The sequence below is a fragment of the Oncorhynchus nerka genome, linkage group LG22 (assembly GCF_034236695.1).
Source record: "Oncorhynchus nerka isolate Pitt River linkage group LG22, Oner_Uvic_2.0, whole genome shotgun sequence".
NCBI lineage: Eukaryota > Metazoa > Chordata > Actinopteri > Salmoniformes > Salmonidae > Oncorhynchus > Oncorhynchus nerka.
Window position 1 is genome coordinate 73,083,487 of NC_088417.1, and position 26,059 is coordinate 73,109,545.

Consider the following 26,059-nt stretch of genomic DNA (forward strand, 5'->3'; position numbering starts at 1 on the left):
GGAAACCAGATTGCATAGCGGAGAAGGTACGGTGGGATTCGAGATGGTCAGTGACCTGTTTGTTGACTTGGCTTTCGAAGACCTTAGATAGGCAGGGCAGAATGGATATAGGTCTGTAACAGTTTGGGTCCAGGGTGTCTCCCCCTTTGAAGAGGGGGATGACTGCGGCAGCTTTCCAATCCTTGGGGATCTCAAACGATATGAAAGAGAGGTTGAACAGGCTGGTAATAGGGGTTGCGACAATGGCGGTGGATAGTTTCAGAAATAGAGGGTCCAGATTGTCAAGCCCAGCTGATTTATACGGGTCCAGGTTTTGCAGCTCTTTCAGAACATCTGCTATCTGGATTTGGGTAAAGGAGAACCTGGAGAGGCTTGGGTGAGGAGCTGCGGGGGGGCCGGAGCTGTTGGCCGAGGTAGGAGTAGCCAGGCGGAAGGCATGGCCAGCCGTTGAGAAATGCTTGAAGTTTTCGATAATCATGGATTTGTCGGTGGTGACCGTGTTCCCTAGCCTCAGTGCAGTGGGCAGCTGGGAGGAGGTGCTCTTGTTCTCCATGGACTTCACAGTGTCCCAGAACTTTTTGGAGTTGGAGCTACAGGATGCAAACGTTGGGAACCACACATGCGGAGATCATCCGCTCACCTACTCTACATCTCACTAAGATACGGCGGGTGGAACCAAAAAATCTCAAATTTGGATTCATCAAACCAAAGGACAGATTCCCACCGGTCTAATGTACATTGTTTGTGTTTCTAGGCCCAAAGCAAGTCTCTTCTTATTGGCGTCCTTTAGTATTGTTTCTTTGCAGCAATTCATCCATGAATGCCTGATTCACGCAGTCTCCTCTGAACAGTTGAGATATTGAGATGTGTAGGTTACTTGAACTATGTGAAGCATTTATTTTTGGCTGCATCTGATGTGCAGGTAACGCTAATGAACTTGTTCTCTGCAGCAGAGGTAACTCTGGGTCTTCCTTTCCTGTGGTGGTCCTCATGAGAGCCAGTTTCATCATAGAGCTTGATGGGTTTTCGGGACTGCCCTTGAAACTTTCAAAGTCCTTGAAATTTTCTGTATTGACTGACCTTCGTGTCTTAAAGTAATGGACTGTCATTTCGCTTTGCTTATTTGAGCAGTTCTTTACATAATATGGACTTGGTATTTTACCAAATAGGGCTATCTTCTGTATACCACCCCTAACTTGTCACAACACAACATTGACTGGCTCAAACACATTATGGAAAGAAATTCCAAAAATGTACTTTTAACAAGGCACACCTGTTAATTGAAATGCATTCCAGGTGACTACTTCATGAAGCTGGTTAAGATAATACCAAGAGTGTGCAAAGCTGTCATCAAGACAAAGGCTGGCTACTTTGAAGAATCTCAAATATATTTAGATTTGTTTAACACTTTTTTAGTTACTACACAATTCCATATGTGTTAATTCAGTTTTAATGTCTTCACTATTATTATACAATGTAGAAAATAGTAAAAATAAAGAAAAACCCTTGAATGAGTAGGTGTGTCCAAACCTTTGACTGGTACTGTAATATATGCTACTGTATATACCATTTACTGCTTTTCACACTACTGCCGTATGATTTACTGGCTAGCATGAAGTGCCATTGTTTTAAAAGGTGCGGCTGAATGCACCGTTTCGCATGTTTTTTTCTGCTGCTCATTAGAAAAACAAGATTTGGATGCTTGTGGGTGTGGTTTAACCTCTTGCTCCTACCTGACACGCAGGCGTCTCATCTAGACATCTGGAAATGCAAATGCGCTACGCTAAATGCTAATAGTACTCGTTAAAACTCAAACGTTCATTAAAATACACATGCAGGGTACTGAATTAAAGCTACACTCAAAGAACTGCGCTGCCTCGTGTCCGTTTGACCAAGAAACAAATCGTAGGCAAATGACAAGACTGTTGACATCGTGTGGAAGCTGTAGGTATTGCAACCTCGGCCCCATTTAATGTGGGTCACGTTTAACAATGTTGAAGTGGCGCATGGATATATTTTCCCATTTTCAGTGATCAGATTTTCCTGCACTTTTCGATGAAACGCACGTTCTGTTATAGTCACAGCCGTGATTTAACCAGTTTCATAAACGTCTGAGTGTTTTCTATCCACACATACTAATCATATGCATATACTATATTCCTGGCATGAGTAGCAGGGCGCTGAAATGTTGCGCGATTTTTAACAGAATGTTCGAAAAAGTAGGGGGTAGGAGTAACAGGTTAATGTGGGTGTTATTTAAATGAAAATTGCCAGAGAAGTCGGTGTTTGGAGCATATATTGGCATGGTTGTTCGGCCCGAGACAAAAGTCGAGAGCCGGCAAACTGTGCCAATATATCCTCCAAACACTGGTCTCAAGGGAATTATCACTTTTATACACTGATCACAAAAAAAGGGAACACTTAAAACAACACAATGTAAATCCAAGTCAATCACACTTCTGTGAAATCAAACTGTCCACTTAGGAAGCAACACTGATTGACAATACATTGACAACAGGTGGAAATTATAGGCAATTAGCAAGACACCCCAAATAAAGGAGTTGTTCTGCAGGTGGTGACCACAGACCACTTCTCAGTTCCTATGTTTCCTGGCTGATGTTTTGGTCACTTTTGAATGCTGGCGGTGCTTTCACTCTAGTGGTAGCATGAGACGGAGTCTACAACCCACACAAGTGGCTCAGGTAGTGCAGCTCATCCAGGATGACACATCAATGCGAGCTGTGGCAAGAAGGTTTGCTGTGTCTGTCAGCGTAGTGTCCAAAGCATGGAGGCGCTACCAGGAGACAGGCCAGTACATCAGGAGACGTGGAGGAGGCAAACAACCCAGCAGCAGGACCGCTACCTCCGCCTTTGTGCAAGGAGGAGCAGGAGGAGCACTGCCAGAGCCCTGCAAAATGACCTCCAGCAGGCCACAAATGTGCATGTGTCTGCTCAAACGGTCAGAAACAGACTCCATGAGGGTGGTATGAGGGCCCGACGTCCACAGGTGGGGGTTGTGCTTACAGCCCAACACCGTGCAGGATATTTGGCATTTGCCAGAGAACACCAAGATTGGCAAATTCGCCACTGGCGCCCTGTGCTCTTCACAGATGAAAGCAGGTTCACACTGAGCACATGTGACAGACCTGACAGTCTGGAGACGCCGTGGAGAACGTTCTGCTGCCTGCAACATCCTCCAGCATGACCGGTTTGGCGGTGGGTCAGTCATGGTGTGGGGTGGCATTTCTCATCAGGAGCATGCCCAGGAGTTGTAAGGAGGTCATACAGGCACGTGGAGGCCACATGCACTACTGAGCCTAATTTCGACTTGTTTTAAGGACATTACATCAAAGTTAGATCAGCCTGTAGTTTTCCACTTTAATTTTGAGTGTGACTCCAAATCCAGACCTCCATGGGTTGATAAATTTGATTTCCATTGATAATTTGTGTGATTTTGTTGTCAGCACATTCAACTATGTAAAGAAAAAAGTAGTTAATAAGAATATTTAATTCATTCAGATCTAGGATGTGTTATTTTAGTGTTCCCTTTATTTCTTTTAGCAGTGTATAACAGGTTACCAACATATTCAAATAAAGATTAACATATTTTCATTAAAAACATTATTTTTGATTAATTTATTTCATCCTTCCACAAGATATCGTCCGGACACAAATCTAGGGTTGCTACCCAAGCCATTCTAACGGTTCGGTTGCCAGAGACGCGACCAAGTGGTTCAGTGTTTTTTTGGGATGCTCTAAATGTTCCATTGCCATACTGGCTGGCAATGTTTTTTGCCCTTGTTTGCTAGCCAGCCAACTATGGCTATCTTACAGTCACGTCAAACAGTGCTGCCAGAATAACAACAGTAGCTGCATTTGTTAGGCTGTTTTCTAGTGACAATCATTTGGATGCATCCATAACAATGATTTAAATGAGGCATGATTTCACCTGGCATAGAAAATGTGCTTACTCCTCCTCAGAGGAGCTCGCCAACAACACAGCTAACACAATCACTTCAAACTGAAGCTGGAAAGAAGGCAAACTAGCTACACTTCGTTTCGTAACTTTTTTCAAAAGGACATTTGTGTATAGCCATAAAAATGCCAGCCGATTCATGATTGACTGGTTGAGAAACGCTGCCAGCCTGTCCATCACTATGGGACAGCTGGAGCTCGAATTTAAATATTGAATCAACGTTGCAAATGGTCGGTGAGACCGACCGTAAGGTTTATTAAAATCTCCACTTGAGAAAACAATCTTATCTGAAAAGAAATTGTGAGATAATGTCGATGCTTTTTATAGTGGAGATCGAGTTTATAAATTGCCTGGCTGGGCTGAGACAGTGGATTGCGCAATCAGATGGAACAGAGTAAACAGGCATTTTAACGTCATTGGTTAAAAAAATCTATCCGCATTCAGAATTAGACCCACCAGTTGTATAAGTTTAATGTCTTATGTAAACAAGCAGCCGGGAACTAGTTCTGTACGATGGCCAGTGACGGGGTCGGTAAACCTGGAGGATTCACCATTATCGTTTAAATCTCCTGTTTGGGAACATTTTGGCTTCCCAGTAGATTACAACAGCGATGGACAGAGGGTACGTCCCCCTCTGTATTCAAGCACCCCTTCGCAGCTGATTCTGACCGAGCCAAAGAAATTACAAGAGCGATATGTATGTTTATAGCTGTGGAAATGCGCCCATTCTCAGTGGTTCAGAATGGGGAGTTTATAAGCACCACGTGAAAGTGCTCGAGCCACGTTACGAACTTCGCCCTCTCACAATGAATTGGCCAGTGCACCATGAGTTGTGCTTACTACAGATGGATGAACCTACAGGGCTACTTAACATGTTTCTCTTCGTAAGAAAACGTAGCATAGACCTAAACAATGTCTGAGCCATGTTTACATATTTTACAATCATATTGCACTTTATTTTAGTATTGAGCAATCATGTGTTTTCATTTAAGAAAATAGAAAGTTTTGTTATTCCTGATTGCAATCCCATCAGTCATTATATGACTCATGATAGAGAACCAGGAATACCAACACTTTGTATTTTCTTAAACAAAAAAATAACTGCCATTTCATTTTCTCGCTGTACCTGAACTTTGACCGCAAAACCGCAATATGTACCGAACCGTGGGTTTGGTGAACTGTTACACCCTGAGGCATTACAATTGGCAAGTGGGCATGAATGTAATCCAAATTCATCCCGTATGTAAATTGTGAAGACCTCAGTTACACAAATCTCACAAAACTGTTTTGGAATATACTGAATTTAGGACCAAAAGTATCCTACTTACACTTTTTAGACAATGTTACCATTTGACTAATATCAATGCCACATAGGTCGTTCTCAACTAAATACTTTTTTTGTTTTGTTGAGTTGCTCTTTAAAGGGGCAATCCGGAATTGGCATCTCTCAGCTGTTTATCAAAACATGTGACTGGGTGACCTTGTTGTGACTGTTTCAAATCCTGGATGGTCCCATTATTAACATAATGGGGCCATCAAGCCCAATTAAAATACACTGTAAACATTATACAGCCAGTGCTGATCATTCTACATAGAATGAAGACAGTTCCTCTTAGGAGATAATTGTGTGCAATATTTTCACTATGCTAAAATATATTTCTTTTTGCACCAACTATTATAGAAGTAAGACATTTGGTGAATCTAGAAAACATGCAGTCCTTGTGTATCATGTGCAGTAGTGAGGCTGTACTTAAGCACTGACCCCACAAAGCCCAGTGGTTCAGAAATAAAAACAAGCCTGAGGCCTTTTCCAAAGTAGGCACCCACACCAGCCCACGTCTGCTATTGTCTGTGTGTGTGTGTGTGTCTCTTTATGGCAGTGCGAGTGAGCATTTGGTTGAGAGCTGGAAAAATGAAATATTCCTGGCCCATTGGGTACGCAAGCCATTAGTAGATGTTAGCACTTGTATCAAATAAAGCCATGAAAGTTGCAGAACAGTCCTAGATCTGTGCCAACCAAAATAATTACTATGGTAACCAGGGCTGCATGTTAGTGCTTCTCAGCACCCACTTCCCTATTTTTTTTATTTTTATACATGTTTCCATACCAACCACTGATATCCATAAAGAAATTCAATGGACACAGTAACCTTGAGTTTATCTCCTAGAGAAATGTATGTAAACCACTGACTGGCTTTGGGGGTGCATTTCTATAGAGATGCTGCTACAGTGTACCCAAGGGGCATGGGTTGGATGATTGAATTCTGTTAGATGCCTGAAAAGTCTATAAAAAGGAAAATACGAATAGTGGGTGTAAAAATGTGACTTCTAAGTGCCACAACCACACGATGGATAAAACAACGGGCACTATATCTAACTGTTAAGGCGATACGTTGGGGAGGCATAGCTGAGTATGCACAATGTGTGTGGTTGCAATGCCCCTGAGCTGAATATAATAATTATAATTCCCTTCGCTCGGCTGCCAATCACCATGCTACAAAGCACCTCTCACATGGCTCTCTCAATTCTTAGCCATTGCACATCATCACTGGCGTAACGCAGTTTATCTGGAGCCCCCCCGCAAGGACAGTGTTCGGGCACCCCTCCCTAAAATAAAATCGAATGAGTCAGCCAGACAGCCACTCAAAGTATAGACTAACGATCGCGGTCAATGTTGCTGAAATTGCAGCATGTCTATGCGGCTGCATGCCTAGCAAATCGATTATAGGCTTTCTGTGGTGCCAAGGCATGTTAACTACGCATTAACAAATCGATAAATGTTTATTGGTAGGTCCATTTGGTCATAATTTTCTCATGTTATGCCTAACATTGCACAAAAGCTATATACGGTGTCTCAATGCTCCCACTTTTAGACTGCTGGTTGGTGGTAATACCATAATTACTTGTTGCAGAACAGTAACCTTGAGTTTATCTCCTAGTTTAGAGAAATGTATGTAAACCACTGACTGGCTTTGGGGGGTGCATTAAAAATAGTTCAAAATTCAAACATTGCTGATTGCTGTTGCAAAGAAAATTTATTTTACATACGATTCAGCTACAGATTTTTGGAATATAAAACTGTCCGTTATAGGCTATCTGCATGACATGAGCCATGCCTGCGCTCTCTCCCAGCTTTGATAGAAAGTTGTTTTGAGTAAAACCAGTCTACTAAATAAGTCAGTCCACCCTCAAAACACTAGCTTACAAGGGATTGTTTCATTATGCAGTGTAATGACTGACTGCGAGAATCCAAATAGGTCAGATCAAATTTGCAACGAATAACTTCAATCAGGCCCCCTTTCACCCAGAGGGGGGAGGAAATAACTAGTGGGGATTGACACACGTCCAGTAGTAAATCAAGGGAGAAGATCCAGGCTTGCACTGTCCAAATTCACTAAAAGTATGTACTTTGTCTCAGATCTTTTCCCGCTGAAACTAACACCTTCAAAAGCGAATACAGGAACAATATTTTGAGCGTAGAACGTGCGGTATGGTGGAGGCGATCTATAAAACACTAATGTCATTAAACATTTTGTAAAAGAAAATACTTCAACTTGGAAAGTACATACACACTACATAGCTGACGTTTCCACACTATGGGTTGTGCATGTAATATGAAAATTGAGTGTTTTTCTTAAGAGAGGGATGTGCTTTTAGAAGATAATTGTTTTTCATCACCGCCCCGGAGTGAAGCCAGGGCGCTTGCCAGCCTGCCGGAACAGCCCCTTTGGAGTAAAAGGTATAAATAATGGGTTAGGGGGAAAGAAAACATTTAAGAAAAAGGCATGAAGCGGCAAGTCCACGTTTAAAACGGTTTGATAAAATCACCTCCCGGACAATCACTGGTATGACTGATTAGCTCTTCTAAGTAAAGTACCGTTGAAAGCAAATTTAAGTAGGACCGTCCTGTTACTCTGCTCAAACCATCATATTACGCTATTCTCATCACCCCACTGGGGAACCACTGATAAGACTGGCTAGCCTACCTTCAAAGAAGTATCTTCAAAAGCGAATGGAAGGACAATCAACTTCAAGTTCTGTTCAGGACTACACGACAAGTCACCAGATGGATACCAGACAACTAAGGAGGATAAGAGTAGAAGAGTTGTTGGAACCATTTCAGACAATCGGCACCTTACAAGCGTGCCGCGAAAAGGCCCAACACCCTTTCCAAGGCTGCCCCGTTCACAGAGTTCTTGGCGAACCCAGGCATTTCACGTAAATACATTCATGATTTCTTGTTCAAAGCGGGCGGTGGTTCATGTTCAACGTATATGGTTATTGTAGGTGAGAGTAGTTTCTGAATGTGACAATGTTAAGTGTGTCTGTCCCCATCTCTCCTTTAACAAGCATCCATGTCGCTTTAATTCGCAAGGGACCCTTTTTCAGCGTATTACCGGTGCAGTGTGTGTTTATCCCATGTTCCCATTTAATTGGCTAGTAAATAAACAATTAACCTAATTTGTGTAGCACTGAATGATGATATGATACGAGGTTATGATTAATGCTTCTACACCTGCATTGCTTGCTGTTTGGTGTTTTGGTGGGTTTCTGTACAGCACTTTGAGATATCAGCTGATGTACGAAGGGCTATATAAATACATTTGATTTGATTAATAAGTTGACTCTTTATAGATGTGATAGGTAAAGACATTTTAGAGTATAATTCGGGAGATGGTAACTATTTAAAAGAACCGCTCCCAGATCCTAATGAGTTAATTGTTAGATTCATTTAAAATCGAGTAACAGTTCAAAATAGTTAATTAGATAAATAACAAGTCTTCAGATGAATATTAAAGTCAAGTCACGACAGCAGTATAGAATCTATAGCTATATACCGTTTTTAACTGCTATTAACATTTTTATAAAAATTACACATCAAATAGCCTAACAATGAGGATAGAAGTAGTCGGCTTGACGATAAATTCAGCCACTATTTATTGTTGAACCATTTGTTGTCTGGCTAATAGCCTACACAAATGGGCCGCAATATTTACGGTAAATTACACTCAACAAAAATATAAAAACGCAACATGTAAAGTGTTGGTCCCATGTTTTATGAGGTGAAATAAAAGACCCCAGAAAGTTTCACACACAAAAAGCTTATTTACCAATAATTGTGCACAAATTTGTTTACATCCCTGTTTGTAAGCATTTTCCGTTTGCCAAGATAATCCATCCACCTGACAGGTGTGGCATATTAAGAAACTGATTAAACAGCATTATCATTATACAGGTGCTCCTTGTGCTGTGGACAATAAAAGGCCACTAAAATGTGCAGTTTTGTCACAACACAACGCCACAGATGTCTCAAGTTCACCAGGGTCTTGACCTGACTGCAGTTCAGCGTCGTAACCGACTTCAGTGTACGGCGTTGTGTGGGCGAGCGGTTTGCGGATGTCAACATTGTGAACAGAGTGCCCCATGGTGGTGGTGGGGTTATGGTATGGGCAGGCATAAGCTAAGAACACAATTGCAATTTATCGATTGACTGCAAAGAGATACCATGACGAGTTTCAATAGCACATTGTCGTGCCATTGGTCCCCCGCCAGCACCTTGTGTTTCAGCATGTTAATGCATAGCCCCATGTCACAAGGATCTGTACTCAATTCCTGGAAGCTGAAAATGTCCTAGTTATTCCATGGCCTGCATACTCAGACATGTCACCCCATTGAGCATGTTTGGGATGCTCTGGATCGACATGTATGACAGCGTGTTCCAGTTCCCGCCAATATCCAGGAATTTGTACAGCCATTGAAGAGTGGAACAACATTCCACAGGCCACAATCAACAGCCTAGTCAACTCCACACAAAGGAGATGTGTCGCGATGCATGAGGTAAATGGTGGTCACACCAGATACTGACTGGTTTTCTGATCCACACACCACTTCTTTTTTAAAAGATATATACATATACACATACACACACTCGTGGCCAAAAGTTGAGAATGACACAAATATAAAATTGTCACAAAGTCTGCTGCCTCAGTTTGTATGATGGCAATTTGCATACACTGCATACTGTTATGAAGAGTGATCAGATGAATTGCAATTACTTGCAAAGTCCCTCTTTGCCATGCAAAAAAAACATTTCCACTGCATTTCAGCCCTGCCACAAAAGGACCCGCTGACATGTCAATGATTCTCATGTTAACACAGGTTTGAGTGTTGATGAGGACAAGGCTGGAGATCACTCTGTCATGCAGATTGATTTTGAATAACAGACTGGAAGCTTCAAAATGATGGTGGTGATTGGAATCATTGTTCTTCCTCTGTGAACCATGGTAACCTGCAAAGAAACACGTGCCATCATCATTGCGTTGCACAAAAAGGGATTCATAGGCAAGGATATTGCTGCCAGTAAGATTGCACATAAATCAACTATTTATCGAATTATCAAGAACTTCATGGAGAGAGGTTCAATTGCTGTGGAGGCGGATTCAGGGCAACCAAGACAGTCCAGCAAACGCCAGGACTGTCTCCTAAAGTTGATTCAGCTGCGGGATCGGGGCACCACCAGTACAGAGCTTGCTCAGGAATGGCAGCAGGCAGGTGTGAGTGCATCTGCAGGCAGGTGTGAGTGCATCTGCAGGCAGGTGTGAGTGCATCTGCATGCACAGTGAGGCGAATACTTTTGGAGGATGGCCTGATGTCAAGAAGGGCAGCAAAGAAGCCACTTCTCTCCAGGAAAAACTATCATGGACAGATTGATATTCTGCAAAAGGTCTGTGGATTGGACTGCTGAGGACTGGGGTAAAGTCATTTTCTCTGGTAAATCCCCTTTCAAATGGTTTGGGGCATCTGGAAAAAAGCTTGTCCGGAGAAGGTGAGCGCTACCATCAGTCCTGTGTCATGCCAACAGTAAAGCATCCTGAAACCATTCATGTGTGGGTTGCTTCTCAGCCAAGGTAGTGGGCTCACTCACAATTTTGCCTAAGAAAGCAGCCATGAATAAAGAATGGTACCAACACATCCTTCGAGAGAAACTTCTCCCAACCATCCAGGAACAGTTTGGTGACAAACAATGCCTTTTCCAGCATGATGGAGCACCTTGCCATAAGGCAAAAGTGATAACTAAGTGGGTTGGGGAACAAAACATCTATATTTTGGGTCCATGGCCAGGAAACTCCCCAGACCTTAATCCCATTGAGAACTTGTGGTCAATCCTCAAGAGGCGAGTGGACAAAAAAAAAACCACAAATTCTGACAAACTCCCAAATATTGATTATGTAAGCATGGGCTTCCAGTGGCCCAGAAGATAATTGACAGCATGCCAGGGAGGATTGCAGAGGTCTTGAAAAATAAGGGTCAAATAGAGACTTTTTGCATCAACTTCATGTAATTGTCAATAAAGTGCCTTTGACACTTATGAAATTCTTGTAATTATACTTCAGTATTCCATAGTAACATCTGACAAAAATATCTAAAGACACTGAAGCAGAAAACTTTGCGGAAATTAATATTTGTGTCATTCAAAACTTTTGGCCACGACTGTATACAGTTGAAGTCATAAGTTTACATATACCTAGGTTGGAGACATTAAAACTGATTTTTCAACCACTCCACAACATTTCTTGTAAACAAACTATAGTTTTGGCAAGTCAGTTAGAACATCTACTTTGTGCAAGTAATTTTTCCAACAATTGTTTACAGATAGATTATTTCACTGTATCACAATTCCAGTGGGTCAGAAGTTTACATACACTAAGTTGACTGTGCCTTTAAACAGCTTGGAAAATTCCAGAAAAGGATGTCATGATTTAGAAGCTTCTGAGTCATTTGGAGGTGTACCTATGGATGTATTTCAAGGACTACCTTCAAAACTCAGTGCCTCTTTGCTTGATATTATGGAGCAAAATAAATAAATCAGCAAAGACCTAAGATTTTTTTTTTGTAGACCTTCAAGGATGAACCAGACTTGTGGAAGCAATTTACAAACTCCTGAAGGTACCACGTTCATCTGTACAAACAATAGTACACAAGTATAAACACCATGGGACCATGCAGCAGTCATACCGCTCAGAAAGACTCGTTCGGTCTCCTAGAGATGAACGTACTATGGTGCGAAGAGTGCAAATCAATCCCAGAACAATAGCAAAGGACCTTGTGAAGATGCTGGAGGAAACGGGTACAAAAATATCTATATCCACATAACCTGAAAGGCCGCTCAGCAAGGAAGAAGCCACGGCTCCAAAACCGCCATAAAAAAGCCATGTGGTTTGCAACTGCAAATGGGGACAAAGATCGTACTTTTTGGATTAATGTCCTCTGCTCTGATGAAACAAAAATAGAACAGTTTGGCCATAATGACCATCGTTCTGTTTGGAGGAAAAAGGGGGAGGCTGTGAAGCACATGGATGGCAGCATCATGTTGTGGGGTGCTTTGCTGCAGGAGGGACTGGTGCACTTCACAAAATAGATGGTATCATGAGGAAGGGAATCATGTGGATATATTGAAGAAGCATCTCAAGACCTCAATCAGGAAATTAAATCTGGGTCACAAATGGGTCTTCCAAATGGACAATGACCCCAAGCATACTTCCAAAGTTGTGGCAAAACAGCTTGAGAACAACAAAGTCAAGGTACTGGAGTGGCCATCACAAAGCCATGTCCCCACCCTATAGAAAATTTGTGGGCAGAACTGAAAAAGCGTGTGCGAGCAAGGAGGCCTACAAACCTGACTCAGTTACACCAGCTCTGCCAGGAGGAATGGGCGAACATTCACCCAACTTATTGTGGGAAGCTTGTGTAAGGCTACCCAGAAATGTTTGACCCAAGTTAAACAATTTAAAGGCAATGCTACCAAATACTAATTGAGTGTATGTAAACTTCTGAAGCACTGGGAATGTGAAATAAGAAAAGCTGAAGTAAATCACTCTATTATTCTGACATTTAACATTCTTAAAAGGATTTTTGATTTTTCTACGGCGATACCGATTATTGGATGACCAAATAAGGCCGATACCGATTAATCGGCCTTTATTTGTAATAATGACAATTACAACAATACTGAATGAACACTTATTTTAACTTAATATAATGCATCAATAAAATCTATTTAGCCTCAAATAATGAAACGTGTTCAATTTGGCTTAAATAATGCAAAAACAAAGTGTTGGAGAAGTAAAAGTGCAATATGTGCCATGTACAAATGTGTGCCATGTAAAAAAGCTTACGTTTAAGTTCCTTGCTCAGAACATGAGAACATATGAAAGTTGGTGGTTCCTTTTAACATGAGACTCCAATATTCCCATGTAAGAGGTTTTAGGTTGTAGTTAATATAGTATTTATAGGACTATTTATCTCTATAGCATTTGTATTTCATATACCTTTGACTATTGGATGTTCTTACAGGCACTATAGTATTGCCAGTGTAACAGTAAAGCTTCCGTCCCTCTCCTCACCCCTACCTGGGCTCGAACCAGGAACACATCGACAACAGCCACACTCGAAGCAGCGTTACCCATCGCTCCACAAAAGCCGCGGCCCTTGCAGCGCAAGGGGAATAACTACTCCAAGTCTAAGAGTCACATCGGTTACACCAGCCATTAGGCTCATGGGCTTTTAGTCATAAACGGCACTGTGCTTGCGAAGAGCTGCTGGCAAAATGCACAAAAATGCTGTTTGAATGAATGCTTACGAGCCTGCTGCTGCCTACCATCGCTCAGTCAGACTGCTCTATCAAATCATAGACTTAATTATAACATAATAACACACAGAAATACGAGCCATAGGTCATTAATATAGTCGAATCCGGAAACTATCATCTCGAGAACAAGACGTTCGGTATTTTATCTAACGGGTGGCATCCTTAAGTCTAAATATTCTTGTTACATTGCATAAACTTCAATGTTGTCATAATTACGTAAAATTCTGGCAAATTAGTTCACAATGAGATAGGCTGCCCAAACTGTTGCATATACCCTGACTCTGCGTGCCATGAACACAAGAGAAGTGACACAATTTCACCTGGTTAATATTACCTGCTAACCTGGATTGCTTTTAGCTAAATATGCAGGTTTAAAAATATGTACTTCTGTGTATTGATTTTAAGAAAGGCATTGGTGTTTATGGTTAGGTACAGTCGTCCAACGATTGTGCTTTAGTTAAATCATCCCCCAGCGTTGCATCGATTATATACAACGCAGGACACGCTAGATAAACTAGCCATCAACCATGTGTAGTTATAACTAGTGATTATGATTGATTGATTGTTTTTTTTATAAGATAAGTTTAATGCTAGCTAGCAACTTAACTTCTACTTAACTTCTGCTTCTACTGCATTCGCGTAACAGGCAGTCTCCTTGTGGAGTGCAACGAGAGGCAGGTGGTTATAGCGTTGGACTATTTAACTTTAAGGTTGCATGATTGGATCCCCCGAGCTGACAAGGTGAAAATCTGTCGTTCTGCCCCTGAACAAGGCAGTTAACACATTCTTGTTTTCAATGACGGCCTTGGAACGGTGAGGTAACGGACTTGCCCAGTTAATAAAAAGTTAAATAAAAGGTATTCTTTTTTTTTTACGGCAAAATCGGCGCCCAAAAATACAGATTGTTATGAAAACTTGGAATCGGCCCTAATTAAATCGGTCATTCCGATTAATCGGTCGACCTCTAATGTAAACCTCCGACTTCAACTGTATATGTGACCAACAGATGCATATCCATAACCCCAGTCATGTGAAATACATAGATTATGGCCTAATGAATTAATTTAAATTGACTGATTTCCTTATATGAATGATATCTCAGTCAAATCTTTGACATGGTTGCATGCTGCATTCATATTTTGTTCAATATGAATTAAATCCAACTGAGAGGCTCCCCTGGTCTCCAGAAGTCCTTTTGTGTGTGTAAATGTTTCCACCATGGCCTGTAGGTCCAGGTTATGGGCCCGACAGTTTTCTATACTGAGTATTGCCAACCCAGACAGTCTTTCCTGAGAAATTATGCATTATATGATGATGATGCCAATATATACCAGAGATAAGGAACTGTTGATACTGCAACCACACAACTTAAAATGCTGGTTCACCAGTATGAAGGAAATAGCAAACACAATTTATTTTTTCAAGCCCTCAAGAATTGTTCCCCGCTAAAGACGATGGCAAATAAACTGGCAAATGCAAATTAGTTATCCAGTATCGACGACCTGTCCCCAGAGCCTCCTATACAGTTATAATCTTTAACGTTTTGAGGCCAGCAATTAAGGAGAATGAATAGCCCAATTAAATATGCTTCAAATACAGCAGTTCTGCAACACCACTCCCCGCAGTTTCCCCTGATACGGCAAATCAAGCTTTTTTTGACCATTCCTGGAACTGTTGCTTCTGCGGAGAGATTGTTATCTTGAAAAAATCTCAAAGAACTAAGAGGCATTAGGCTCTTGGGCTGATATGAGCTTTTGAACATCTGAGGGGGATGTTTTTCAGTGGCAGGGAGACTAGTCAGGATCGAGGGAAAGATAAACAGAGCAAAGTGCAGAGATGAAAACCTGCTCCAGAGTGCTCAGGACCTCAGACTGGGTCGAAGGTTCACCTTCCATCAGGACAACAACCCTGAGCACACTCCCAAGACAACGCATGAGTGGCTTCAGGACAAGTCTTTGAATGTCCTTGACTGGCTCAGCAAGAGCCCAGACTTAAACCCGATGTAACATCGCTGGAGGGACCTGAAAATAGCGGTGCAGCGACACTCCCCATACAACCTGACAGAGCTTGAGAGGATCTGCAGAAAATAATAGGACAAACTCCCAAAATATAGGCGTGCCAAGCTTGTAGCGTCATACCCAAGAAGGCACGAGGTTGTAATCTCTGCCAAAAGGTGCTTCAAGAAAGTATTGAGTAAAAGGTCTGAATACTTATGTAAATGTGACCCGATTCAGGAAACTAGGCGTATGTCGCAAGTCATGACTTCACAGGAGAGCCGTTTCAACGCAAAAAATATTTTAGCAAAAGAGCAAAAATGCCTTCTCAAACATGTGACCTTTCATGTGCCTCAATAACAAACTTGTGTGCCATCTGTAAATACGAAAACAATTGTTAAATTTCGAGCCTTGTTGGTCAAGCCACAGAAGATAACCATAATTGGCTGAGATAATGAGTGGGCTGGACATACCGAGAGAGGAGAGAGGATTGGTCTGACATATTGAAGGCTTCTGTCTTTTTGAGCTCGTCAGTCTGTTTTGGTAGTCCTGTCGAATGAGGCTTTAAAAAAAAAATCTTGTAGTGGAGCTCCATAAGTGTTGCTCTCCACTTTCTGGAGGATCAACTTTTGAAATCAGTGGAACTGGAGTATGATAGCTCCGGATTACATCTTCAAACTAAGGGCAACCGTGGTATGGCATTCCTGACATGGAGAAGCATCCAACATGCATGATGATGTAAACAGGTAAGATAGCTAGCTACATTTTCAGATATTACATGTTTCTAATTTTAACAAAGTGGTTTCATTTCAAGCTAAAGTGTACTGTTAACTAGCTAGCTAACTTTAGCTGGCTGGCTCCATAGCGGACGTTATTCTTCGTTTCCCAGAGCTGTTTACTTCTCTAGTTCGAGCTGAATGTTAGGCATTGTTGGCACTTTGTTCATTGTTGTTTATCTAGCTAACATTAGCTGGCTGGCTCGTTAGCTAACGTTACGTGATGCGTGTACGTGGCAGGTGTCAGTAAGGGTAGCCTAGTGGTTAGAGCGTTGGACTAGTAACCGAAAGGTTGCAAGTTCAAATCCCCGAGCTGACAAGGTACAAATCTGTCGTTCTGCCCCTGAACAGGCAGTTAAACCCACTGTTCCTAGGCCGTCATTGAAAATAAGAATTTGTTCTTAACTGACTTGCCTAGTAAAATAAAGGTAAATAAAAAAATTAAAAAAAATTTAAAAAAATTGAGCTTCTAGTCATGAAATCTATGCAGCCTACTCAATCACTTTTTATAGCTACTGTTTACAGGCCTCCTGGGCCATATACAGCGTTCCTCATTGAGTTCCTATCGGACCTTGTAGTCATAGCAGATAATATTCTAATCTTTGGTGACTTTAATATTCACATGGAAAAGTCCACAGACCCACTCCAAAAGGATTTCGGAGCCATCATCGACTCAGTGGGTTTTGTCCAACATGCCCATACCTACTCACTGTCACAGTCATACTCTGGACCTAGTTTTGTCCCATGGAATAAATGTTGTGGATCTTAATGTTTTTCCTCATAATCCTGGACTATCGGACTACCATTTTATTACATTTGCAATTGCAACAAACAATCTGCTCAGACCCCAACCAAGGAACATCAAAAGTCGTAAATTCAAAAGACAACACAAAGATTCCTTGATGTCCTCCAGACTCCCGTCTACCCAAGGACGCCAGAGGACAAAAATCAGTTAACCACCTAACTGAGGAACTCAATTTAACCTTGCGCAATACCCTAGATGCAGTTGCACCCCTAAAAACATTTCTCATAAGAAACTAGCTCCCTGGTATACAGAAAATACCCAAGCTCTGAGGCAAGCTTCCAGAAAATTGGAACGGAAATTGGAAATCTTCCGACTAGCTTGGAAAGACAGTACCGTGCAGTATCGAAGAGCCCTTACTGCTGCTCGATCATCCTATTTTTCCAACTTAATTGAGGAAAAGAAAAATCAGAAATTCCTTTTTGATACTGTCGCAAAGCTAACTAAAAAGCAGCATTCCCCAAGAGAGGATGGCTTTCACTTCAGCAGTAATAAATTCATGAACTTCTTTGAGGAAAAGACCATGATTATTAGAAAGCAAATTTATGACTCCTCTTTAAATCTGCGTATTCCTTCAAAGCTCAGTTGTCCTGAGTCTGCACAACTCTGCCAGGACCTAGGATCAAGAGAGACACTCAAGTGTTTTAGTACTAGATCTCTTGACACGAAAATAGTCATGGCCTCTAAACCTTCAAGCTGCATACTGGACCCTATTCCAACTAAATTACTGAAAGAGCTGCTTCCTGTGCTTGGCCCTTCTATGTTGAACATAATCAACAGCTCTCTATCCACAGGATGTGTACCAAACTCACTAAAAGTGGCCGTAATAAAGCCTCTCTTGAAAAAGCCAAACCTTGACCCAGAAATTATTTAAAAAACTATCGGCCTATATAGAATCTTCCATTCCTCTCAAATTTTTAGGAAAGGCTGTTGCGCAGCAACTCACTGCCTTCCTGAAGACAAACAATGCATACGAAATGCTTCAGTCTGGTTTTAGACCACATCATAGCACTGAGACTGCACTTGTGAAGGTGGTAAAATTACCTTTTAATGGCATCCGACCGAGGCTCTGCATCTGTCCTCGTGCTCCTAGACCTTAGTGCTGCTTTTGATACCATTGATCACCACATTCTTTTGGAGAGATTGGAAACCCAAATTAGTCTACACGGACAAGTTCTGGCCTGGTTTAGATCTTATCTGTCGGAAAGATATCGGTTTGTCTCTGTGAATGGTTTGCCCTCTGACAAATCAACTGTAAATTTCGGGGGTTCCTCAAGGTTCCATTTTAGGACCACTATTGTTTTCACTATATATTTTACCTCTTGGGGATGTCATTCGAAAGCATAATGTTAACTTTCACTGCTATGCGGATGACACACAGCTGTACATTTCAATGAAACATGGTGAAGCCCCAAAATTGCCCTCACTAGAAGAATGTGTTTCAGACATAAGGAAGTGGATGGCTGCAAACGTTCTACTATTAAACTCGGACAAAACAGAGATGCTTGTTCTAGGTCCCAAGAAACAAAGAGATCTTCTGTTGAATCTGTCAATTAATCTTAATGGTTGTACAGTCGTCTCAAATAAAACTGAAGGATCTCTGCGTTACTCTGGACCCTGATCTCTCTTTTGAAGAACATATCAAGGACAGCTTTTTTCCATCTACTTAACATTGCAAAAATCAGAAACTTTCTGTCCAAAAATGATGCAGAAAAATTTAGCCATGCTTTTGTCACTTCTAGGTTAGACTACTGCAATGCTCTACTTTCCGGCTACCCGGATAAAGGACTAAATAAACTTCAGTTAGTGCTAAATACGGCTGCTAGAATCCTGACTAGAACCAAAAAATGTGATCATATTACTCCAGTGCTAGCCTCTCTACACTGGCTTCCTGTCAAGGCAAGGGCTGATTTCAAGGTTTTACTGCTAACCTACAAAGCATTACATGGGCTTGCTCCTACCTATCTCTCTGATTTGGTCCTGCCGTACATACCTATACGTACGATACGGTCACAAGACGCAGGCCTCCTAATTGTCCCTAGAATTTCTAAGCAAACAGCTGGAGGCAGGGCTTTCTCCTATAGAGCTCCATTTTTATGGAACGGTCTGCCTACCCATGTGAGAGACGCTAACTCTGTCTCAACCTTTAAGTCTTTACTGAAGACTCATCTCTTCAATGGGTCATATGATTGAGTGTAGTCTGGCCCAGGAGTGGGAAGGTGAACGGAAAGGCTCTGGAGCAACGAACCGCCCTTGCGGTCTCTGCCTGGCCGGTTCCCCTCTTTCCACTGGGATTCTCTGCCTCTAACCCTATTACAGGGGCAGTCACTGGCTTACTGGTGCTCTTTCATGCCGTCCCTAGGAGGGGTGCGTCACTTGAGTGGGTTGAGTCACTGATGTGATCTTCCTGTCTGGGTTGGCGCCCCCCCCTGGGTTGTGCTGTGGAGGAGATCTTTGTGGGCTGTACTCGGCCTTGTCTCAGGATGATAAGTTGGTGGTTGAAGATATCCCTCTAGTGGTGTGGGGGCTGTGCTTTGGCAAAGTGTGTGGGGTGTGCCTTCCTGTTTGGCCCTGTCCGGGGGTATCATCGGATGGGGCCACAATGTCTCCTGACCCCTCCCATCTCAGCCTCCAGTATTTATGCTGCAGTAGTTTGTGTCAGATGGCTAGGGTCAGTTTGTTATATCTGGAGTACTTCTCCTGTCCTATCCGGTGTCCTGTGTTAATTTAAGTATGCTCTCTCTAATTCTCTTTCTCTCTCGGAGGAGGACCTGAGCCCTAGGACCTTGCCTCAGGACTACCTGGCATGATGACTCCTAGCTGTCCCCAGTCCACCTGGCCGTGCTGCTGCTCCAGATTCAACTGTTCTGCCCATCATTATTATTTGACCATGCTGGTCATTTATGAACATTTGAACATCTTGGCCATGTTCTGTTATAAACGACACCCGGCACATCCAGAAGAGGACTGGCCACCCCACATAGCCTGGTTCCTCTCTAGGTTTCTTCCTAGGTTTTGGCCTTTCTAGGGAGTTTTTCCTAGCCACCGTGGTTCTACACCTGCATTGCTTGCTGTTTGGGGTTTTAGGCTGGGTTTCTGTACAGCACTTTGAGATATCAGCTGATGTACGAAGGGCTATATAAATAAATTTGATTTGGATTTGAAATGCAGATATACCATTTTGTAGCTCAGTCTACTTTTATCCAACGTTAAAAAAAAACACCATTTCACATTTTGCTACATAAGACTGAATACAGGTGGTGAGAGAAATGTGATCAGTTTTTTTTAAATACATTAGCAAATATGTTTTTTTTTTGCTTTGTCATTATGGGGAATTGTGTGTAGGTTTAATCAATTGTAGAATAAGACTAACGTAACAAAACGTGGACAAAATGGGGTCTTGATACTTTCCAAATGCACTGTATAATTAAAAGTCTCATTAAAAAAAGTTTACATTTTCTGGTGCCAACCTCATGTCAGCATCGGTGTGGACACTAGAGCCTGTAGCAAATATGCATAGTCTATAACCTACACTTTGACATGTAGGCTAATCGTGTTGTTTTCTTAACAGAAGAGCTACTGTTTCTTGGTTTTCAAATCAATTTAAATGGACTATTTTGGTTGATGGCCTTGGTGCCCTGGCAGATAGAGCACCTCTTGACAGGCAAATGGCCTTGCCCCTAAAATCAAGAAATTCCAGGCCTGCGTAGCAACGTGACTTACTTCATGATGTATTTGGCTCTGTCCACAGTCTGAGCTTTGACCTTGACCAGAAGTGGGTGGCTTGTGTAGGTCTCATTCTTCCACTGCCCGTATAGCCGGTACCTGACGACCACAGGTAGCACACAGGTGAGTGGGTTAACAGTGACATATTTAATAATACATACACCAGGACCAGCCTGGAATTAGGACCTTGAAATACCAACAGAACACAACAGGTTCGGAGAATAGAACAAGTTGCATAAACCCACATACTCCAGTCTCTGTGTGGGCTTTGCTATCTCCATTGGATGGATTCAAGATGGATGGCCAAACATGTCAGTTCGAGTCTAAAAGGACACCACTATGATCGTGTGTGTGTGTCTCACCTGTGCTGGTAGGGGAAGAGTTTGAAGAGGCCCCACAGCTCCTCTGACATGCAGGCGTTACACTCCATGAGAGAGAGCGAGGGCAGCAGCACCTGGTCTGCAATGCTCAGGAAACAACTCAGCAATGTGTCCTAGGAGGGAACAGGAGCACATCAACCACCAGAGTACAGACCACAGTGAGTGGATAATTACAAAATTATATGGACAAAGATCGCCTCCCCCTCGGGAGGAAAATAAAATTAAAATAAAAAATAAAAAAAGGCCCTCGGATCCTCTAAAAGTTCTACAGCTGCACCAAAGAATCTTGACACAGCTTGGTATGGAAAATGCACCGCACTCAACCGCAAAGTTCTACAGAGAGTTGTGCAGACAGCTCAGTATATCAAGGGGGCCAAGCTCAGTGCCATCCAGGACCTCTATATCAGGTGGTGTCAGAAGATGCCCCAAATAATTGCCCAAGACTCCAGCCACCCAAGCCACGTCTGGCAAACGGTTGGATTAACAGGCTCCGAGACAGCTTCTACCCTCAAGCCATAAGAATGATTAATGTTTTATTAAATGGATACCTGGACTATCTTGCACTGCTCTATGCACACTCACACAAAACCCACACACATCCACGCGCTCTCACACACAGCTGCTAATCTGTTCTTTATTTTACTCATCATCATCTATCCATCCTGATTAGGGATATTAACGGTTAAGATTTAAAATCAGTTAGCTGCTGAAAATACATTTGACTGGTCATGATAATCAATCTATAGATTCATTTGCATAATTTTTTTGAATTAAATTGTCGTGTGTATTTGTTACTTGTCGTGCATCTTATTTAAAATACAGAACCTAGTTTGAGGTGCGAGTGGCCTATCACCTGTCAGATAGAGCGAGAACAGTTCCTCAAAAATCTGTTACTGCAGTGAAATAGGCTTTTATACGCCGAGTCAGTAATCAACAAATTACAATTCTAAATGCAATCGCGCGTTAACTGTTTTCATGGGCACAATTAAAAGAACTACTATTTTTATTACTCAATCTCAACTCATAATTAAAGCATGCCTCCCATTCAACAATTGAGTGCATAAACTATAGTCAATGGTAGGGAGGCCATCAACACTTCACCCACCACTTCACAAAGTGAGATTGAGGTAGTAGAATCGTTGAATACCTGAATGTTTTACTTCATCCCAAATAATGAAGATAGTCTTACCTTGCTTCAAAGTAGCCTAGCTGAAATTTGTATCCCTAATCCTGATTCCTAGTCACTTTATCCTGCCTTCATTCTCGGGCTGACCACATTTAGTCAACTGGTCGATTGTTTGGTTAATAGGCTGTTGGTCGACAGATTTTTTTTTTGTCGAGCAGTGGCAAATATATATATATTTTTAATGTATGGCACACGAGACACGTGTCTGATTCACGCCAATCTGAGTGGACTAATCCATTGGAGGCCGCAGGGTTTGCACACCACCCCTGCGGCCTACCGTTAATTCCCATAATTTCTCATCTATAATGCTTGTCTTTTTTATGGTAATTTCTCTTCCAATATTTTTAAAAATATATATGCAGTTGAAGTCGGAAGTTTACATACACTTACGTTGGAGTCATTAAAACTTGTTTTTCAACCACTCCACAAATTTCTTGTTAAACTATAGTTTTGGCAAGTCGGTAAGGACATCTACTTTGTGCAAGTAATTTTTCCAACAATTGTTTAGATAGATTATTTCACTGTATCACAATTCCAGTGGGTCAGAAGTTTACATACACTAAGTTGACTGTGCCTTTAAACAGCTTGGAAAATTACAGAAAAGGATGTCATGGATTTAGAAGCTTCTGATAGGCTAATTGACATCATTTGATTCAATTGGAGGTGTACCTGTAGATGTATTTCAAGGCCTACCTTCAAACTCAGTGCCTCTCTGATTGACATCATGGGAAAATCTAAAGAAATCAGTCAAGACCTCAAAAAAAAAGAAAAATGTAGACCTCTGGTTCATCCTTGGGAGCAATTTACAAACGCCTGAAGGTACCACGTTCACCTGTACAAACAATAGTACGCAAGTATAAACACCATGGGACCACTCAGCTGTCATTACCGCTCAGGAAGGAGACGCATTCTGTCTCCTAGAGATGAACGTGCTTTGGTGCGAAAAGTACAAATCAATCCCAGAACAACAGCAAAGGACCTTGTGAAGATGCTGGAGGAAACAGGTAAAAAAAAAGTATCTATATCCACAGTAAAACGAGTCCTATATCAACATAATCTGAAAGACCGCTCAGCAAGGAAGAAGCCACTGCTCTAAAACCACCATAAAAAAGCCATACGGTTTGCAACTGCACATGGGGACAAAGATTGTACTTTTTGGAGAAATGTCCTCTGATAAAACAAAAATAGAACTGTTTGGCCATAATGACCATCATCATGTTTAGAGGAAAAGGGGGGAGGCTTGCAAGCTGAAGAACACCATTCCAACGGTGAAGGACAGGGGTGGCAGCATCATGTTGTGGGGGTGCTTTGCTGCAGGAGGGACTGGTGCACTTCACAAAATATATGGCATCATGAGGAAAGAATTTTGTGGATATTTTGAAGCAACATCTCAAGACATCAGTCAGGAAGTTAAAGCTTGGTTGCAAATGGGTCTTACAAAATGGACAATGACCCCAAGCGTAATTCCAAAAAGTTGTGGCAAAATGGCTTAAGGACAACAAAGTCAATGTATTGGAGTGGCCATCACAAAGCCCTGACCTCAATCCTATAGAAAATTTGTGGGCAGAACTGAAAAAGTGTGTGCGACCAAAGGAGGCCGACAAACCTGACTCAGTTACACCAGCTTTGTCAGGAGGAATGGGCCATAATTCACCCAACTTATTGTGGGAAGCTTAAATAAATCATTCTCTCTACTATTATTCCTAACTGACCTAAAACAGGGAATTTTTACTAGGATTAAATGTCAGGAATTGTGAGTTTGAGTTTAAATGCATTTGGCTAAGGTGTATGTAAACTTCCGACTTCAACTGTGTGTGTACACACACACACACAAAATATATATAACTACAGTCTTACTGTTGACAAATAAGGAATGTTTGTTGGGGTCAATGAAGGGTAGATAGGGACTTGCTGTATGGGAAGTTACTGAGTGAGATAATGGGAAGTTCAGAAAGTTCATATTCTGTTCCATGTTTCTAAAGAGTTAGGCGAAGAGCAATAGTTCATCTCTGATAAGGCAGGCCAGCTACGGAACTAGGGAGGAGCGAGGAATTTGGCTTGAGGTCAAGTCAACAGATGAAGTGAGATGAAACCTCTGGGTGGGGGAACCAGAGGGGCCCACCACAACAATCATATCGCACACAAACTTCCACATAGGTAATAGCATCAGGCAGGGTCATGACTACGCCAGTGAGAGGAAACAAATAAGGTCCTGCCTAGCAAAAGAGATGAATTGGCTGTCTAGATGTGTAAGGAGTTGACCCCGCCTATGAGGTTATAAATATATGTGCTTGTGTAATCATATCTTGTCTTTGCAGGGGTATGACCCAGTGGGTAAATATACTTTTAGCTTTTCCAGTCGTCCGTTTGAGTTTGTTCAGAATCTAACAGTTTAAATACCTCGTAATCCTACACAATGATCTGGTACTCACTGCATATACAGTGGGGCAAAAAAGTATTTAGTCAGCCACCAATTGTGCAAGTTCTCCCACTTAAAAAGATGAGGCCTGTAATTTTCATCATAGGTACACTTCAACTATGACAAACAAAATGAGAAAAAAAATCCTGAAAATCACCTTGTAGGATTTTTTATGAATTTATTTGTAAATTATGGTGGAAAATAAGTATTTGGTCACCTACAAACAAGCAAGATTTCTGGCTCTCACAGACCTGTAACAACTTCTTTAAGAGGCTCCTCTGTCCTCCACTCGTTACCTGTATTAATGGCACCTGTTTGAACTTGTTATCCGTATAAAAGACACCTGTCCACAACCTCAAACAGTCACACTCCAAACTCCACTATGGCCAAGACCAGAGAGGTGTCAAAGGACACCAGAAACAAAATTGTAGACCTGCACCAGGCTGGGAAGACTGAATCTGCAATAGGTAAGCATCTTGGTTTGAAGAAATCAACTGTGGGAGCAATTATTAGGAAATGGAAGACATACAAGACCACTGATAATCTCCCTCGATCTGGGGCTCCATGCAAGATCTCACCCCGTGGGGTCAAAATGATTACAAGAACGGTGAGCAAAAATCCCAGAACCACACGGGGGGACCTAGTGAATGACCTGCAGAGAGCTGGGACCAAAGTAACAAAGCCTACCATCAGTAACACACTACGCCGCCAGGGACTCAAATCCTGCAGTGCCAGACGTGTCCCCCTGCTTAAGCCAGTACATGTCCAGGCACGTCTGAAGTTTGCTAGAGAGCATTTGGATGATCCAGAAGAAGATGGGAGAATGTCATATGGTCAGATGAAACCAAAATATATTTTGAGTGAAAACCTCCTTCCATCAGCAAGGGCATTGAAGATGAAACGTGGCTGAGTCTTTCAGCATGACAATGATCCCAAACACACCGCCCGGGCAACGAAGGAGTGGCTTCGTAAGAAGCATTTCAAGGTCCTGGAGTGGCCTAGCCAGTTTCCAGATCTCAACCCCATAGAAAATCTTTGGAGGGAGTTGAAAGTCCGTGTTGCCCAGCAACATCCCCAAAACATCACTGCTCTAGAGGAGATCTGCATGGAGGAATGGGCCAAAATACCAGCAACAGTGTGTGAAAACCTTG

General features: G+C 42.0%; 1 protein-coding gene across 2 annotated transcripts in view; it reads right to left on the minus strand.

The window, feature by feature from the left end:
• LOC115105656 (THO complex subunit 2-like) overlaps positions 1-26,059 on the minus strand; it is a 75,950-nt gene that overhangs the window by 33,120 nt on the left and 16,771 nt on the right. For both annotated transcript variants that reach the window (XM_029627921.2, XM_029627920.2), the window contains exons 14-15: positions 21,286-21,416; positions 20,921-21,022 (exon numbers count right to left, since the gene is read on the minus strand). In XM_029627921.2, coding sequence (XP_029483781.1) covers positions 20,921-21,022; positions 21,286-21,416 — 233 coding nt within the window. The remainder of the gene's footprint in view (positions 1-20,920; positions 21,023-21,285; positions 21,417-26,059) is intronic.